At 39.2% G+C, this 19,996-nt stretch overlaps 1 protein-coding gene across 3 annotated transcripts in view; it reads left to right on the forward strand.

Moving 5' to 3' along the window:
- The window catches only part of LOC111152752 (nuclear factor of activated T-cells 3), a 133,136-nt gene that overhangs the window by 79,208 nt on the left and 33,932 nt on the right, over positions 1-19,996 (forward strand). For all 3 annotated transcript variants that reach the window (XM_022511351.1, XM_022511353.1, XM_022511352.1), the window contains exons 7-8: positions 6,967-7,022; positions 8,037-8,163. In XM_022511351.1, coding sequence (XP_022367059.1) covers positions 6,967-7,022; positions 8,037-8,163 — 183 coding nt within the window. The remainder of the gene's footprint in view (positions 1-6,966; positions 7,023-8,036; positions 8,164-19,996) is intronic.

Here is a 19,996-nt window from a genome sequence, read left to right on the forward strand (position 1 = left end):
TTTTTTTTAAGATTTTATCTATTTATTTGACCGACAGAGATCACAAGTAGTCAGAGAGGCAGGCAGAGAGAGAGAGGAGGAAGCAGGCTCCCCACTGAACAGAGAGCCCGATGCGGGGCTCAATCCCAGGACACTGGGATCATGACCTGAGCCGAAGGCAGAGGCTTTAACCCACTGAGCCACCCAGGCGCCCCTCCTTCTGATTTTTTAAAGCATTTTTAAAGTCGTGAAATACCTTTTTATAAGAAGAATATAACAGATACTCATACCTCCTACCAAGTTTAAAGAAGTAAGACATTTATCTCTGAAGGCCTCTTGAAACCCCTTCCCAAATGGATTCTACTCCTAAATCAATCCATGTTTTTCTTTATAGTTTTATGTATTTTCTCTGGTTTTAGACTATGTATAACATTGCATGTATTCTTCTGAAAATTGCTTTTTTCAGAGGTCAACATTAATGTTTTAAGATTGGTCCATGTAATAGAAGATCTTTCATTTTCACTTCTTTCTAGTTTTACTGTATGAATTGCCACAGTTTATTATGTTTCCTCACTGGATATTTGGGCTGTATCCAGTTTTTGACATTACCAAACAATAACCAGCAGTGCTGCTATGAACATTTTAGTTCTTATCACCTGGTGGACATAAATAAGAATGTCATAATTCTTTTTTTTTTTTTAAAGATTTATTTATTTATTTGACAGACAGAGATCACAAGTAGGCAGAGAGGCAGGCAAAGAAAGAGGAAAGGAAGCAGGCTCCCTGCTGAGCAGAGAGAGCCCAATGTGGGGCTCCATCCTAGGACCCTGGGATCATGACCCGAGCCGAAGGCAGAGGCTTTAACCCCCTGAGCCACCCAGACGCCCCAAGAATATCATAATTCTTATACTTTGTTTATCTGGTAGGTGTAAAATGATATCTTGAACTTTGATTTTGAATTTCCCTGACATTTATTGAGGGTGTTATGGGTCATTTATGTATCCTTTTTTGTGTAATATCTGTTGGTGTTTTTTGCTCATTTTTTTTCCATTGATACAGTTTTCATTTTCTTACTGCCTTATGAGATTGTTTATGCATTCTGGATATCAAAGTGAGTTGGTGAAGTGCCTCACTTTTTCCCACTCCTTAAGTGTATGTCATACAATTTTACCTTCCTTTGAACATGTAACTGAGCTCATTTCTGAAACCTTCAGGGCTGGGGGCTTTGTGGGACTATTGGTTTCTGCTATAATTCTATTCATGGGTATAGGGACCATTTAAGTTTATTTCTTCTTGAGTTATTTTTTGTGATTTATACTTTTCCAGGTTAAAAAAAAAAAAGGCAAACCTTCAGTCTGTTTCTCCTTTACTCTCACATTGTTACTACATTCACAATACTTCTGACTCCAGATGTGTGGGTTTCCCATATATCAACCAATTCTTTGAAATGAACTGGATGTTCTTTTTTTTTTTTTTTAAAGACTTTGTTTATTTATTTATTTGACACAGAGAGACACACAAGAGAGGGGGAGTGTGAGAGGGAGAAACAGGCTCCCTGCCAAGTAGGGAGCCCAATGCGGGGCTCCATCCCAGGACTCCTGGATCATGATCTGAGCTGAAGGCAGACACTTAACAGCTGAGCCACCCAGGTGCCCTGAACTGGATATTCTTAATTAAATTCAATTCTGACAGTATCTGGAGTTAGCTCAGACCACAGCTTAAGGGCTCAGTACCATAAGACTGCCCCCTACTTCAAATGCCAGTCGAAAGTAGTAGGTACCCAGTTGCCCACAACATCTTTCTGACTTGGCTACAAATCGCAGGTTCCCATTACCACCATCTTGGATTTGATCATTTGGTAAAGCAGAACTCAGAGCAATACATACTTATATTTACCAGTTTACTATGTAATAGAGAATATCATAGAGGATAGAGGTGAACAACCAGGTGGAAGAGATCTGTGGAGTAAGGTATATGGGAATGGATGCAGAGCTTCTCTTTCTTATGGACATGCCACTATCCCAGCTACCCCCATGTGTTTGACAACCCAGAAGTTCCCCCAGTCTCTGGAGTAATTTAATATTTTTATGAAGGCTTCACCACACAGGCTTGACTGATTATTCCATTTCCAGCCCCTCTCCCCTCTCTGGAGAATGGAGGTGGGACTGAATGTTCCAAGGTTCTAATCATGGCTTGGTCTTTTGGTGACCAGCCACCATCCAGGCGCCCACCAGAAGTCACCTCCTTAGAACAAGAGGTAGTGGGTGCCTGGGTGGCTCAGTGGGTTAAAGCCTCTGCTTTCGGCTCAGGTCATGATCCCAGGGTCCTGGGATCGAGCCCCACATCGGGCTCTCTGCTCTGCAGGGAGCCTGCTTCCTCCTCTCTCTGCCTGCCTCTCTGCCTACTTGTGATCTTTGTCTGCCAAATAAATAAATAAAATCTTTTAAAAAAAAGAACAAGAGATAGTTCTGTCACTCAGGAAGTTCCAAGGGATTTAAGACCTCTGTGTCAGGAACTGGAGTCAAAGACCAAATACAGGGCGCCTGGGTGGCTCAGTTGGTCAAGCATCTGCCTTTGGCTTAGGTCATGATCCCAGAGTCCTAGGATCCAGTCCCACATCGGGCTTCTTGCTCAGCAGGGATTCTGTGCATGATCTTTCTCAAATAAATAATTAAAAATTAAAAAAAAAAAAAGACCAAATACAAGAACAAAAGGTATTCCTTGTGCTGTTCGTATCAATTAGAAAATCATAAGAATTTTAGGAGAATTGGGATGCCTGCGTGGCTTAGTTGGTTAAACATCTGCCTTCGGCTTAGGTCATGATCTCAGGGTTCTGGGATCTAGTCCCATGTCAGGCTTCTTGCTCAGCAGGGAGCCCGCTTCCCCCTCTGCCTGTCACACCCTCTGCTTTGGAGTGTGAGCGCTGTCTCTCTCTCTCTCTCTCTCTAACAAATAGAATCTTTAAAAGAATGTTTTAAAGAACTTCAGGAGTTTTATCCCAGGAACCAGAGGCAGAGACCAATACATATTTTCGCTATTATTTCACACAAAGATTTTATTTATTTCACTCAGTTTTCAAATTTGTTTGACATTAATTTGGTTATAATATTGTATTTCTGCATCTGGAATTATATCCCTTTTAAAAAATGTATTCTGCTATTATTTATTTGTGCCATCTCTGGTTTTTTAGCCAGGGTTTCCAGAGTACTTTGACTTTATTGATCCTTTCAGTTGGTATTTGTTTTCTCTTTCCCTAGTTTCTGTGTTTTTTTTTCTTTTCACTTTTTTGGGGCTTAATATGTTTGTTTTTCTTAATTTAAATGGTAATCTCATTTATTTTTCATCCTTTCCTCTTTTTAAAACTTAAGTATTTAAGGCTATACATTACCTTCGTTGCCCCTTATAATTTCAACACCTATTTTTTCCCTGAATACTTTTCCTTAGGGTTTAAGTAAGTTTAAATCTTTTCATACTAAACCATTCCCATTCTGTTGACTCTTACATCCTCATAAGCCATCATCTTATTTCTTTCATTTATCATCCAGCCTCTCAAAAAGGTAATGTTACCACTTTTATTTCCTTACCTGCTACTTACTCTTTCATATTCTATATTGAAACATAACCTAAACTTTTGACAGTCAGCTACCCACACTTCTCCTTGACAGTCTTTTCTTCCTTGGCTTTTGTGTGATTGTATTTACCTGGTTCCTGGCACATTTTTAACTGTCCCCACTCATCTTTTTTTAATCAGTTTTTCTGGACCTTAAATATAGATGTTTCCCAAGGTTTTCTGGTTCAGCTTTCTTTTCATTATGTTCCTTCATTCTAGGAAATTTCATCAGTCATCTTATCTCCATCTATAACCACATTATTTGTTTTAAACTTCTCTTATGTACTTTTTACCCACCAAATCCTGCATCGATGGCCCACTGATACTTAAAATAAAAAAAATCACATCAGACGTAACAGACCAGTTTGTTTCACTGGGTCCCCCAACTTGATTAAAAATGTTACATCTTCCTGTTCATGGGGCACCTGGGTGGCTCAGTGGGTTAAAGCCTCTGCCTTCGGCTCAGGTCATGATCCCAGCGTCCTGGGATCGAGCCCCGCGTCGGGCTCTCTGCTCGGCGGGGAGCCTGCTTCCTCCTCTCTCTCTCTGCCTGCCTCGCTGCCTACCTGTGATCTCTATCTGTCAAATAAATAAATAAAATCTTTAAAAAAAAAAAAAATGTTACATCTTCCTGTTCTTAGGTGGGAAACCATATTTTTCCATGTGTTTTTCTCCTTTAAAATTCACTTCCCAGGGCCCCTGCATGGCTCACTCATTAAACATCTGCCTTCAGCTCGGGTCATGGTCCCATGGTCCTAGGATCGAGCCCCACATCAGGCTCCCTGCTTGGGAGGAAGCCTGCTTCTCCCTATCCCACTTCCCCTGCTTGTGTTCCCTCTCTCACTGTCTCTCTGTCAAATAAATAAATAAAATCTTTTAAAAAATAAATAAATAAAATTCACTTCCTTCCAACTCCTTTGATCCTGACCCATACCTGCCTGTCTTAAAGAAGTATCAGTTCTGTATCACAGTTTATTAATTCATCAGTTATTTATGAAGCATCTGTTACATGACAGACACTAGTCTAGGCATTGGGAATATAATGGTGAATAAAATCTTACAGTTGCTTGCTTTGATGGCCTACATTCTAGTGGGGAAGCAGACAATAAACGTAAAGATGTAAGTGAACAAGATAATTGTAGATAAAGGTACTATGAATTAAGAGGGTAAAGTGATAGTAACTGAATATTGATTTATATCAGGTGGTCAAGAAAAGTCCTTCTGCAGCATTAATATTTTAAGCAAAAGAAGTGGTGTAAGGAAGAGATAGTATCTCAGAGCTGCCCCTTTCTGTTATAAAAATTCATTTGTGCCTCAATATAATAAATGTGTATATATGTACGGCAGTTTCATTGTAGAATTCCTTTATTTTTTAGTGCTTTTAGTTTAAATTGAATCATGTTAAATGATAGCAATTACTGGTTTCAGATAAGATGTGGCTGTGAATATGTAACTCCCATTCTGAAAGCACCATCAGTAATCCCTTCATATTTTAGGCTCCTTGATATGGCATTTAGGTCACTGCCTTTCTTTCCAGCCTTATTTCTTACTCCTCCCTGAGTCATACTTTATATTCCACCAACACAGCTGCTTATGGTTCCTTGTATTGTGTAGTTTCTTGCCATCTTGGCTTTGCTTGTGCCCGCTCTTCTGCCTAGACCACCCCCCGGCCCCGCCCTGTCACTTGAATTCTACCTTATTTTTAAGCCTCAGTTCAAGAGCTCAGAAAACCTTCCTTTACTCACCCCTTCACCAAGACTAGGGTAAGAATCCTGAATTCTCTTGGCACATTCAGAGTACACCTTTATTACTGTAACCGCCACACTTTATTATAATGAACTGTTTGTATTTGCCTTTCATCTGCAGACTGAGGGTAAGAGTATCCTTTCATCATTAACCCAGTAACCCAAAGTGCATGGCACATCAGGACCCAGGAAATGATTGTTGAACTGAGCTGTATTTTTGTGTAGGCATAGCATTTGTCTGTAGTATCTCTTGTGCACAAAGGGTAGCCATTATCTAGTTACCAGACTGGAAAATAATAGTCACAATTAAGAAGGTGTTTGATTGAGCCTTTTCAGATATCCTTACAGACTAGATGAAGTCATGCTAACTGTGAAGATAACTTGTGAGAGTTAGTCAATGGGCAAATGCCCATCACTTAAGAAAGAAGGCTTTGGGGGCGCCTGGGTGGCTCAGTTGTTGCGCAACTCCTTCGGCTCAGGTCATGATCTCAGGTCCTGAGATGGATACCCGAGTTGGGCTCTCTGCTCAGTGGGGAACCTGCTTCCCTGCCTCTCTCTGCCTGCTGCTCTGCCTACTTGTGATCTCTCTCTCTCTGTGTCAAATGAATAAATAAAATCTTAAAAAAAAAAAAGAAAGAATGCTTTAGAATACTGCACATCAGACTGGAGTGAGAGCTTTAGTAGCAGTTGGGGTTCTCCCCCAGGTGAACAATTCACTTGAGAGGAAGAGACAGAAAATGTGCTGGCCGGATCTTTGGGTGACACAAACATGGAAAGCCTAGCAAGTACATTCAAAGACCATCAGTGTCTAAAAAGATCTTGGCAAGCCAAGAAATCCAAGTCTAGTAGGGATAAATTAATAAGTGCTGGGAGAAAAAATACGTAAGTGCAGTGTAGGAGTTTGAACTTAACAGACGCAGTGTCATCTCATAAGGTGGCAAGAGTCTTAGTCACTCTCTACCATGCTGGGTCATTTCCCACCTGGGCTGTTCAGTTCTGGGCTTGGTACATTTGGAGGGAGATGGTCTTTTTGGAGAAATGTTCGAAGAAGAGTGGGCAGGAAGGCTAATAAAATCTGTGTAAATCTGTGTAAGAGGTAGATGCCGAACTGGGGAGGCTAGCCAACAGAAGAGGAGACACCTGCAAACATAGCTGTTTTTAAATATCTGGAAAGCTACTCGAGCAGAGGACCACTCAAGATTTTTTGGATTGGTGGGCTGCAAGGGGTAGTTCTTAAGCCACTGATGGGATATTATAAGGAGGCAGATTTCATCTGTCATGAAGAGCTTATCCAGCAGCAGTGACTATCTAGAGATTAAATGGGTTACTTCGTGAGGGAGTGAGTTTCCCATTACCTAAGGTATATAAGCAGAAATTGGCTACCACTTGGAGGAGGTGCTCTCAGATGATTTTCAAACATCACTCGACAGAATAAACTGGGGGGCCTGCTATCTCAGGTAGCCCAAGATCTTTCTTCTCATTTTTTTGTCATGGGTACATATTTTATTTTCATAATGGAAGTCAGAAAAAGATTCCCTTTGCCAATAAGCTTGTGATACTAGATACATTAAATATTGTTTATATACTTTCTGACTTGAATTACTTTTAACTGTAAATTGTTTTTTTCAATAGATGGACGACCTCAGTGGGAGGTAGAAGGGAAAATAATCAGGGAAAAATGTCAAGGGGTAAGAAATTCACTTTATTCCTTTTTAAATACTTAAGAAGCATGATGAGAAAATTGGATAATGCCACTTTATGTTAGAGATGAAGACTCTTTTATCTGTTGTATGAAAGAAAAGTAAATTCGAATTTTTAGAAGTTTGGACATGAGATAGGTACTTTCCTGACACTAAAATTAAATTTAGGATAGATAAACAATTGGTGTCTTTCCCTTTTATTAGAAGGTTCTTACTGATGTTATCACTAAATTTTTTCTCTGAATGCAGTGAAGAAATCAAATAAATTCAGTAAAGAACACATATAACAGGCAAAAAGTAGGGGGGGAGAACAAACCCTCATGGGTTTGTGTATTTAGGATTATATTTGCATCTTTTCAACATTAAGCCTTCCAGGATTCACCACTGAACGCTGTGGTCCCTTCATCCTGGTTGGACTGGTGACAGAATCTTCTGGGGGTAGAGGATAACACTGCACAGTGCTCTCCAGAGACCTGGAGAAATTAGGTTAAGGATTGCAATTGGTTTGGGCCAACAGTTTTCACTCTGCTTGTGTAAAATTATTTTTTATGTAGGAACGGATTTTGTATATTGCCAGTTTAGAACATTTTGAATGTGAAATTTAAGAAATCTAAACTATAACACAGCTCAAGAAATATTAAACCTGACTGAAAATCAGAGTAGACTTCCACTTAAGATCAATAGCAACATGTAATGTTCAGTGTGCAGAGTATCTCACTACGTAGTATATAAGACTGTTTTTATTTCTGCTACAACTAGAACCCAATTGGATGACTAAAAGGTAATTTCTCCTTTAGTGGTTTACTTTAAAGAATTTATCTCTGTTGAGACTAGAGTTTCATAGAGTAAATCTCCAGATGACTTACATGACCAGTTGATGTGCATAATTATCTATGATGGAAGAGACTGTGTAGTTAAGGCTCAAGAGTCATGGTGAGTTTAGCAGGTGCATTTCATTTTTAGTTCTGAGTGTAACACAATCTTGCTTTCCATGCTCCTTAGGCTCACATTGTCCTTGAAGTTCCTCCATATCACAACCCAGCAGTTACAGCTGCAGTGCAGGTGCACTTTTATCTTTGCAATGGCAAGAGGAAAAAAAGCCAGTCTCAACGTTTTACTTACACACCAGGTATGGGAAGTTGTGATGGTTTACTATAGAACTTGCTTTCATAATGAATAAAAAATTGTTCGATGAAACCTATATGGCAAAGTTTAAGGTAGAGTGCTTATAATCAATAAAAATCCCAACATATGCCATTCTGTCAAGTTTGTGTTGACTTTTAAATTTAGATGTGGTATTAGTTGTTATTTTGTAGTTATTATTATAAGAAAATCAGAAGATTGAATATAGGTTTTAAATCTGTTTTTCAGTAGCTACCAGAAATCACCAGCACTACAGTAAGGGCAGGTGTTTGTGAATATGTGTGAAGTCCCCTTGTGTCCTTAGCACTGCAGGAAGGTAGTGTGTTCATCTTAACCATTTCCAGTCAGATGAAAAAAATCTCCCATTAGATTTTCATTTGGCCAGTAGTGACTATAGCATACTATGGGCCATGGGGAGTATAAAGTTGTTGCCAGAGTTTCTGGTTGTATAGATGCACTCTAATAAAGCTTCCGTACCGCTTTCTGCAGTAGTTCAAATGGTGTAACTTTCCAGGTCTTGGTTGTGACACATAAATAGTATTTGCAGTAATCATGCTGATGGTTACATAGAGAACAAATCTTTATAGAGGCCCTCTCTGTTTTAGGCACTGTATTAGTCACCAGAGCATATGATAATAAAAAAATCATAGTGAACTTTACTCTTTTTTTTTTTTTTTTTTAAGATTTTATTTATTTATTAGAGAGAGAGAGAGAGAGAGAGCATGAGCACAGGCAGACAGAGTGGTAGGCAGAGGCAGAGGGAGAAGCAAGCTCCCCACTGAGCAAGGAGCCCGATGTGGGACTCGACCCCAGGACGCTGGGATCATGACCTGAGCCGAAGGCAGCCGCTTAACCAACTGAGCCACCCAGGCGTCCCGTGAACTTTACTCTTAAAAACTTATTCTTGCAAAAACTTCTTTTTCCCTTAAGATTTATTCGTTTATTTTAGAGAGAAAGAGAGAGAGAGAATCTCAAGTATATGCCCCCCACTGAACTCCAAGCTTGACACAGGGCTCGATCCCACAACCCTGAGATCATGACTTGAGCCCAAATCAAGAGTTGAACACCCTACTAACTAAGCCACCCAGACACCCCCTCTTGCAAAAACTTTTAAATGGTTTCTAGTTAATGGAAATAATGAACACTTAAATTTGAAAGGGTACTGGTTATGAATGATCATTTGTCATTCATATTCTTTAAAGCCTGACTATATTTCACTTTTAGCCTCTAAAAGCATTTATAGGGGCACCTGGATGGTTCAGTGGGTTAAAGCCTCTGCCTTTGGCTCAGGTCATGATCTCAGGGTCCTGGGATCGAGCTCCGCATCAGGCTTTTGGCTCAGCGGGGAACCTGCTTCTCCCTCTCTCTCTCCCTGCCTCTCTGCCTACTTGTGATCTGTCAAATAAATGAATAAAATCTTTAAAAGAAAAAAAAAGGTGTTTATATTCCCAAATCTGAAAATTAATATTACTTGATCATGTTAATATATTACTTGGTAATAAAATATTTCAGATAGTTTTCAAATAGAATACAAACATTCTGAAAGATTTTGGTTAGCCTTTTCAGTTCAGTAAGTATTTGAGTAAGTAAGTATTTCACCAGTTGGGTGAAACCTATCTCATTTCCTTTATCATGGAACTTATAATCCAGGGGGACAAACAGAAGTTAATGAATCACTAAATAAATTAGTTACTAACAAATTTGTAATTAGAAACTGCAGTAAGGACTCTGTAGGAAAGGGATACGATGCTATAGGTGAAAATAACAGAGGGACCGTTGCCTAGGCTGACAGGTTGAGAAAAGGCTTTTATGTGAAAGTAATACTTGAGTTGATAACTGGAAAATAGTAATAGTTTATAGACATGTTGTGTATGTGTGTGTGTATATATATATCCATACATACGGTACTATTCTAAGCCCTTTTTCTATTTATTCTTTTGAACTCATAATAGATGTATGAGATAGGTTATTATCTTGTTTTATAGATGAAGAAACTGAGTAGCTAAGTATTATGCCCACAGTCTTAGAACATTTAAATCTTACAGCCAAATGTCATGCATAGGCAATCTGGTTCCAGAGTCTGGGCACCTAACTCTTACGCTAGAGTACATCTCAGGTTTGTTCATTGATTTAGCAGACATACTGAACATTTAGTGTGTGCCAGGTGCTATTCTAAGCAGTTTATACCTAATAACTAATTTATTCTCTTATAATCCTGTAAGGTAGGTAATTGCCCTTTTCATTTTGCAAATGAGTGAACCAAGTTCACACAGCTAATAAGTGGTGGATGTGAGATTTGAATCCAGGCAATCTGGCTGTAGAATCTATACTGTTAATAACTGTCTTAGAGAAAGTGAGGGAGAACATTTCAGATAAAGTCAACAGCATGTGCAAAGGTATTGTTGTTGGTTGGATAATGGAGTATTAAAAGAACTTCAGTTGGTTAAGTGTCCAACTCTTGATTTTGGCTCAAATCATGATCTCAGGGTCATGGGATCCAGCCGTGCATTGGGCTCTGTGCTCACCGTGGAGTCACCTTGTCCCTTTCCTTCTGCGCCTTCCCTGTTCTCTTACTCTCTCTCAAATAAATACATTAATAAAATCTTAAAAAAAAAAAAAAGGGGTGCCTCAGTTAAGCGTCTGACTCTTGGATTTTGGCTGAGTTCATGATCTTGGGGTTTTGAAATGATTCCCTGCTTCAGGCTCCATGTTGGGCATGGAGCCTGCTTAACATTCTCTCTCCCTCTCCCCTCTCTCTATCCTCTAATAAAAAAAGAAGTTGTGGGGCGCCTGGGTGGCTCAGTGGTATAAGCCTCTGCCTTTGGCTCAGGTCATGATTTCAGGGTCCTGGGATCGAGCCCTATGTCAGGCTTTCTGCTCAGCAGAGAGCCTGCTTCTCTCTCTCTGTCTGCCTGCCTCTCTGCCTACTTGTGATCTCTCTTTCTGTCAAATAAATAAATTAAAAAAAAAAAAGTTCCAAGAAATGAGCTTTAACAGAGAGGTAACGTGATCAAATTTGTATTGCAAAAACCACTTTCAGAGCGCCTAACTAGCTCAGTCAGTAGAGCTTGTGACTCTTGATCTTGGGGGTGTTGAGTTCTTTTTTTTTTTTTTTTTTTTTAATATTTTATTTATTTGACGGACAGAGATGACAAGTAGGCAGAGAGGCAGGCAGAGAGAGAGGAAGGGAAGCAGGCTCCCTGCTGAGCAGAGAGCCCGATGCGGGGATCAATCCCAGGACCCTGGGAGCATGACCTGAGCCGAAGGCAGAGGCTTTAACCCACTGAGCCACCCAGGCGCCCCTGGGGTTGTGAGTTCTATTCTCATGTTGGGCATGGAGCCTACTTTAAAAATCCTTTTCCAGGGGCACCTGGGTGGCTCAGTGGGTTAAGTCTCTGCCTTTGGCTCAGGTCGTGATCTCAGGGTCCTGGAATCAAGCCCCACATCGGGCTCTTTGCTCGGTGGAGAACCTGCTTCCCCCCTTCTCTCTCTGCCTGCCTCTCTGCCCACTTGTGATCTCTATCAAATAAATAAATAAAATCTTAAAAAAAAAAAAAAAATCCTTTTCCAAAAAAAAAAAAAATCCTTTTCCCTGCAATATGTGCTTGTATCAAATTAACTTGTGGTACACCTTAAATTTTACACAATGTTACGTATCAAATATATTCAGTTAAAAGAAAGTTTAAACTAAAAATCATTTCCCCCGTATTTCTCCTGTCTTATTCTAAGATATCAATGACCAGTTTAGTCTTTTCCTCAAATTACTAACTATGGAAAGTGAGATTTATATGACAGAGGCCCAAAAAGGTTAAAAAGGTTATTCAGATAGTTAGTGTTTTGATTATATAGGGGAGACAGCATTAATGATAATAAAGAATATTAGGGAAGGAATAAAATTTAAAATACAAAAGTTGGAATGGGCCTTAGTTGGGAGAAGGAACAGGAGGGGATAGGTAAGGATGAACAAGATGGGTGTATATTCGGCTGGTTTATACATTTGGTAGTAGAGAGTTTAGGGAGTTTCCATATGATAGCGTCAACTTTTTTTTCTTTAAAGAATAACATGGAATCTTCTGTTGTGAGCAGATGGGAGTGTAGGTGATTTGGCAGTTTGAAGAATGTAGACAAGTTTGAAATAGTTGTTGTAAAGAAAGGGGAGAGTAAGTTACCACAGAAACATAATAGGATTCTAGGCATGATCAGAAAACACCTTTGATGCTGATATTCATGAATTTATAAATAATTAATTTGCCCTGTTGTGTAACTTTCTTAAATAGCACTCAGATTCAGACATGCAGTCCAAGAATGTTAACAAATGCTGTGAAGATGGGAGATTGTAGAATCTAACCTCAATAAGAAGGGAGAGGGCTTCTGGAATTGTTTAAAAATAAAAAAAGCAGGGGTGCCTGGGTGGCTTAGTGGGTTAAACCCTCTGCCTTTGGCTCAGGTCATGATCCCAGGGTCCTGGGTTCAAGCCCTGCATCGGGCCCTCTGCTCAGCGGGGAGCCTGCTTCCTCCTCTCTCTCTCTGCCTGCCTCTCTGCCTACTTGTGATCTCTCTCTCTGTCAAATTAAAAAAAAAAAAATCTTCTAAAAAATAAATAAATAAAATTAAAAAGCAGTAGAAGAGGATCAGCCGATTAGAGGTTTTCATTTTTACTATCTTAGTAGTAGTAACTGAACAGGCAAAGAGTAGTAACTGAACAGGCTTATAATGCTTTACATTATCAGCTCATGAGTTGGGAGGACAATATAAAAGCAGAACCCTAGAGGGCATTATATGAGAATGGCAATCATTGGGGCCCCAGAGTACAGAAGGAATATTGGATTGGACTACCAGCTGTCATCACTGGCCTAATGATTGACAATATACAAATCAGGTGGCACACACAAAACAAAGACTGAAGAAGTGTTTGGGGGCGCCTGGGTGGCTCAGTTGCTTAAGTGTCCCTCTCAAGGTTTTGGCTTAGGTCATGATCTCAGGGTTGTGGGATTGAGCCCTGCATCAGACTCTGTGCTCAGTGTGGAGTCAGCTATAGATTCTCTCTGTCTCCTGCTCTATCCTTCCTCCCTCCCCCTCTTCCCCTTTCTCCCTCCCCACCTCTGCCTCTGTTCCTCTGTCTCTCTCTCAAATAAATAAATAAATAATCTTTCTTTTTTCTTCTTTTTTTTTAATTGGGCAGTCCTTGTTCTGGCTGATGATTGTCTTTTCTCTGTAGTATTTGGCTTTTGTCATTTTTTTCTAAAATGGAGTTTTGAATAAAATTTTTATAAAAGCAAATATGTTACTGTGAATGTATTTTGTGTGTGTGGGTGTGAATTTATTTTTTAAAAAAGACAAGTTAAGGGGTGTCTAGGTGGCTCAGTCAGTTAGGTCTCTAACTCTTGATTTTGGCTCAGGGTGATCTCAGGGTCCTGGAATCAAGACCTGTGTCAATTCTGCATTTGGCACAGAATCTGCTTGTCTGTCTCCCTCTGCATCTCCCCTGCTCACAAACATGTTTTCTTTCTCTCAAATAAATAGAATCTTTGGGAGAAGAAAAGGAAAAAATAGATAAGTTGAAAAAATATTTTCAAGCATCCTAATTGTCTTCTGCTCTGAAACTGTCATTCTGTCTTTCTGGTTCCTTTTGATCCATTTATAGCACAACATTTTTTTTTTTTTTTTTAAAGATTTTATTTATTTATTTGACAGAGAGAAATCACAAGTAAGCAGAGAGGCAGGCAGAGAGAGAGGAGGAAGCAGGCTCCCCGCTGAGCAGAAAGCCCGATGCGGGGCTCGAACCCAGGACCCGGGATCATGACCTGAGCCGAAGGCAGCGGCTTAACCCACTGAGCCACCCAGGCGCCCCTATAGCACAACATTTTAAAATAAAAATGGGACCAAAATATATACAGTATACTAATTTTATGACCTCAACATTTTTATTTTTCTTCATGAGCAGATAAAGCTTTACAGAATTTCGAAAGAAAGAATTCTAGTGTGTGATACTTACATTAGAGTTACGTTTGTCTTATTAATTTGTATGATTATTTATATTAAATATTTGTATCTTATTTGTTGTGACACTTCTTTTTTAAATTTTGCTTATAAAAATTTTAGATATTCAGCAACGCCTGTGTGGCTCAGTTAGTTAAGTGTCTGCCTATCCCAGGGTCCTGGCATAAAGCAGGATTGAACCCTGTCTTGGGCTCCTTGGAGCCTCCTTCTTTCTCTCCCTCTGCCCCTTTCCACCACCTTGGACTCTCTCTCTATTGCAAGTAAATAAAACCTTTTTTATTTTATTTTTTTTTAAAGATTTTATTTATTTATTTGACAGAGGTCACAAGTAGGCAGAGAGGCAGGTGGCGGGGGGAGCAGGCTCCCCGCTGAGCAGAGAGCCGGATGTGGGGCTTAATCCCGGGACCCTGAGATCATGACCTGAGCTGAAGGCAGAGGCCTAACCCACTGAGCCACCCAGGTGCCCCAATAAAATCTTTATTAAAAAGTTAAAAAATTAATTTTATATATTCAGAAGTTATTTGTTTTTTATTAAAGGATACGACATTTTGTTACCTTCTTGACAAGAGGGTATTCCTAGCAATAGGAATCTGACCAATATCAATATCCAGTGAAAGAGTAATCAGTTGCAAATGGCTGTTTTGAGTTTGTTGTTTTGTTTTAGTTTTTATTATTGAAGTATAGTTGATGTACAATGGTATGTTAGTTTCAGGTATAATAACTTTTTTTTTAAATTGGAAATTGTATTTAGCATAATGTGTCCCATAGTCAGTTTACATTCTAAAGTTGAGAATGAGCATATTTAACACAGAAGGTAGAGTTAGTCTGTTTCTAAAATTCAAGTCATTCTAGATATTTTAAGTTCTTTTTAACTGTATTTCTCTCTAAATAAGAATAGATAATCCTAGGGTGCCTGGGTGGCTCAGTTGGTTAAGCGACTGCCTTCGGCTCAGGTCATGATCCTGGAGTCCCGGGATCGAGTCCCGCATCAGGCTCCCAGCTCCACGGGGAGTCTGCTTCTCCCTCTGACCTTCTCCTCGCTCATGCTCTCTCTCACTGTCTCTCTCTCTCTCTCAAATAAATAAAATGTTTAAAAAAAAAAAAAAAAAGAATAGATAATCCTAGACCAGCAAAGAGGACTTTTTAGATTTGGTACAGTTGGAGTCTTAATCCCTTATAGACAAAAAGTGATAGTTGATTTGGCAAAGTGGAAATATACTCAATTTAGGAAAGCAGAACTCTCAATCTGAGTGTACATAAAAAGGAGGATTGGATTATCCAATAAAAAGGTGAATTTAAGCTGTAGTTCTCAGTCCCTCTGTGTCCTTTTTAGTGCATGATAACCAACCACTTATGTAACCAAGGACCTTACCTCCCCCATTCAGGATTAATTAAGCGGTGAGAGGCTTTCTTGAATATTCTCCCTCCTTTATATGGAAAGGTCATCCTGGGTATGGCATTTACTGTGGCTTTCCTGGGACCAGAGTAGGAGCTGAAGTAGAAAAGGGAAAAAGAATCCAGTTGTACAGGGAGAAAGTTATAGTTGTGCCAAAGTCAGAAGAAAAGAAAGTACATGAAGACATAAGAGAGGTCAGAGTTGTTAGACACATACTTGAAATACCTGAGCGAGAATAAGAAACTGGATGCAGGCCTGGTTTGGGAATGTTAACATTGGGACAGAAGCAATAAGAAGACTGGTAATATGCTTTCTCTGTTTTAAGGGTTGTCCTGTTAAGGGTGGGCTCACTTACAGCTTGCCAGATTTAGAGACTAACACAGTGATGAATGATGAGCCCATTCCATTTTTGGTAGGACACCAGAGAAAAGTGTCAAGCTCAAATGCACCCCCCAAAACAAGTGCTCCATTAATTACCTACTATACAATGCATATAGTCTCAGAGCTGTTCTAATTCTTACTTAATTTCCTCAGATTGAGTCCATGCTTATATGAAGAGACGTGTGATTGACAGGGGTTCGGTAAATGGTCAGATGAGGTTTGACTGTACTTTGGTTCTCATTGTTATTTTCTTTTACATAAAATGAAGTTCTCACATTTTAGTGAGGATGATGAAAATTTTAGTTATGTTAAAGTAGTATAAACGTAGAAGGGACAATGAGATGTGAATTCTGGAAAATTTTATTTTTTTAAGATTATAAATTTTTCTATTTTCTTTTTATTTTTTTTTAACGATTTTATTTATTTATTTGTCAGAGAGAGAAAGCAGGGGGATGGGCAGAGGGAGAAGATGTGGGACTCCATCCCAGGACACTGGGATCATGACCTGAGCCGAAGGCAGCCATCCATGCATCCCCAAAATTTATTTTTAGAGAGAGCAAGCAAGAGCGACGGGAGAGGGAAAGGGACAATCAGACTTGAGTGCCGGCTCAATCCTAGCAGCCACAAATCAGAAATCAAGAGTTGTGTTGATCAACAAACTGAGCCACCCAGCCACCCTAGTAAAATTATTTTTAAAGGAGTTAATAGCACTTTAATAGGAAGATAAAACAGATAATTTTTAGAAAAGTGGACTGAAGTATTTCCCAAGGGAAACAATGAAATCATTTGTTTTGACACACAGAAAATTAACTGATGGTTTTCTGTTTTGATAAACATTAAAATAAGCAAAATGCATTTATTTTCTACATGAAGCAGTCCTTTCAACCGGTAGATTCATCTAAAATCATGGACTAGCTACTTTTTTTATGTGATAAAGGATAGTGTTTGTTATTCATAACCTCTACTTGTATGATGGAATGGTGAAGTTGAATCTTTCTTGGTCATACAGTATAGTGATCAAAAGCATGGACTTTGGGGGCACCTGGGTGGCTGTCGGTTAAGTGCCTGGCTTTGGGTCAGGTCATGATCTCAGGGCTCTGGGATCGAGCCCCGCAGTGAGCTCCCTCTGCCCTCCTCCTTCTCCCTCTGCCCCACCACCCCCTCCCCTCAGCTTGTATGCATTCTCTCTCTCTCTCTCTCTCAAAAAAAAAAAAAAGAAAAAGCATGGGCTTTGGAGGCAGAAAAACCTGGATTCAGGTCCTTATGATGCCGTTTAACTACTGTGAGGTCTTAGTGCCTTTATTCTCTTCAGTATACTCATCTATAAGGCAGGAGTAATAATAATAATCCCTATCTCGGAAAGGTTGTTTTCAGTAAATTAGAACTTTTGGGTGCAAATGACAAAAACTCAATTCAAACTAGTTTAACAAAAAAAATCGTTGGCTCATGTAACTGGAAGATTAAGTGCAATGCTGGCTTTAGGCATGCTTCAGCTCAAGCAGTGTGATCTTAGGGCTTAAGGTTTCTCTTCATCTTAACACTGTTTTTCTTTCTGTTGGCTTTAGATCTTGAGCATGCTTTCACCACATGGCATCTCTAGGTTTGTTTCATCTTCATAATTAGTGATCCTAGAGAGAAGAGCTGGTACCTCCCTTCTTCTACACACACATCCATCTAGATCTATCCTGGGATGACACTCACATCTTTGGTTCGGTCCTGTTGCGTTCGTAGGAGTTCTTATGTATTCTGGATATTAAACCCTTTTCAGAAATATTATTTGCAAATACTTTTTCCATTCTGTGGGTTATCTTTTCAGTCTCTCGGTGGTGTCTTTCAGTAGTCAGAAGTTTTTCGTTTTGAAGAAATCCAGTTTGTTTTTCTTTTGTTGTCTATACTTTCAGTATACATAGTGCTAAACAAACCATTGCCAAATACAGTGTCATGAAGCTGTTGCCTTTTGTTTTCTTCCAAGAGTTTTGTAGTTTTGCTCTTATGTTTAGGTCTTTGATCCACTTGAGTTAATTTTCGTGTGTGATTTTCAGATAAGTTTCCATCTTCATTATTTTGAACGTGATACCCAGTTGTCTCAGTACCATTTGTTGAAGAGACTGTTCAGTTGACTATATGTTAAAGGGTTTGTTTTTGGTCTCTATTCCATTGGTCTATATGTCTGTCCTTAGGTCAGTATCATGTGGTTACGATTGCTGTAGCTTTGTGGTAAGTTTTGAAATTACAAAGTGCGATTCCTCTGTCTTTGCACTTTTTCAAGATTGTTTTGACTATTTAGGGTCCCTTGGGATTCCATATAAATTTTAGGACGGGTCTATTTCTGCAAAAAAAATATTGCTGGGATTTTGGGATTAAATCTGAAAATTGTGTGGGGGAGTGTTGTGTTCTTAACAGTTAATTAAGTCATCCAGTCCATGAACCTGGAATATTGTTCCATGTATTTAGGTCTTCTTTCATTTCCTTAGCAGTGTATTGTGGATTTCACTGTGTAAGTCTCACTTACCTTGGCCAAATTTGTTCTTTAGAGAACAAATTTATTTTTTGATGATATTGTAAATAAAATTGTTTTCTTTTTTTGGCAGACTTGTTTATTTTTTATTTAAATTCAATTAATTTGGGACTCCTGGGTGGCTTAGTCAGTTAAGCATCTGCCTTCTGCTTGGGTCATGATCCCAAGGTCCTGGGATCGAGTCCCTCATCGGGCTCCTTGCTCAGTGGGGAGCCTGCTTCTCCCTCTGCCTGCACCTCTTCCTGCTTGTGCTCTCTCTCTCTCTGACAAATAAATAAGTAAAATCTTTGAAAAAAATTCAACTAATTAACATAATGTAGTATTGGTTTCTGAGGAAGAGGTCAGTGATTCATCAGTCTTATATAATACCAGTGCTTATTATATCACGTGCCTTCCGTAATTTCCATCACCCAGTTACCCCATACCCACACCCACCTCCTCTCCAGCAACCCTCAGTTTGTTTCCTATGATTAAGAGCCTCTTATGATTTGTTTCCCTCTCTGATTTCATCTTGTTTTATTTTTTCCTCTCTTCCCCTATAATCCTCTGTTTATAGGATGTCTGTTTTGTTTCTTAAATTCCACATATGAGTGAGATCATACGATAATTGTCTTTCTCTGATTGACTTATGAAATCATTTTCTTAATTTCCTTTTCAGATTATTTATTGCTAGTTTATAGAAATGTAATTGATTTCTACATGTTGAATTTGTTTATTATCTCCAACAGGTTTTTTGTGTATTCCAATACTTTTTTGATTCCTCATTATTCCTCTTGTAATATGTATCTGATGATGGTTGAGGATCATTGTAAATTAGACCATTGTAAACTAGAAGCTCTATGAATATTAGATTAGATCCGTGGTGTTTGATGCAAAATGCAAAACCAGGTGACCAGTAGATTTCAGATCAGAGATCTCAAATTCAAGGCTTTTTTTTTTTTAAGATTTTATTTATTTATTTGAGACAGAGCATAAGCAAGTGAGCACAATCAAGGGAGCAGCACAGGGAGAAGGCAAAGCAGGCTCCCCACTGGCAGGAAGCCCCATGCAGGGCTCAATCTCAGGACCCTGAGATCATGACCCAAGCAGAGGGCAGCTGCTTAACAGACTGAGCCACCCAGGCACCTGTCAAATTTAAGGCTTTTTATTAGGCCTTAGAGCTTTGTTGGGGGGTTTTAAAAAATCATTTATTTTTGAGTGGATAATGTATATACCTGGTTGAAAACACTCAAGAGACACAAAAGCTTACATAATAAAAAGTAAATCTGGTTCTTGCTCTTACCCCTAGTCACCTAGTTTCCATTCCCAGCAGTAAACACAGTAGTACCAGTTTCATGACATCTTTCTGGAGATATCCATACCGATATAAGCAAAAACATACACATATTCTATATACACACACAATATTTTACAAGAATTGTGATATGTACACATTGTTCTGCGACTCCAGTTTTTGGTACATAGGAATGTATTTGAGATCTTTCCACAGCACTTCATAGAGTTCTGTGCAGTGTTGTTGTTTTT

The sequence above is a fragment of the Enhydra lutris genome, unplaced genomic scaffold (assembly GCF_002288905.1).
Source record: "Enhydra lutris kenyoni isolate GAN:26980312 unplaced genomic scaffold, ASM228890v2 scaffoldscaffold30, whole genome shotgun sequence".
NCBI lineage: Eukaryota > Metazoa > Chordata > Mammalia > Carnivora > Mustelidae > Enhydra > Enhydra lutris.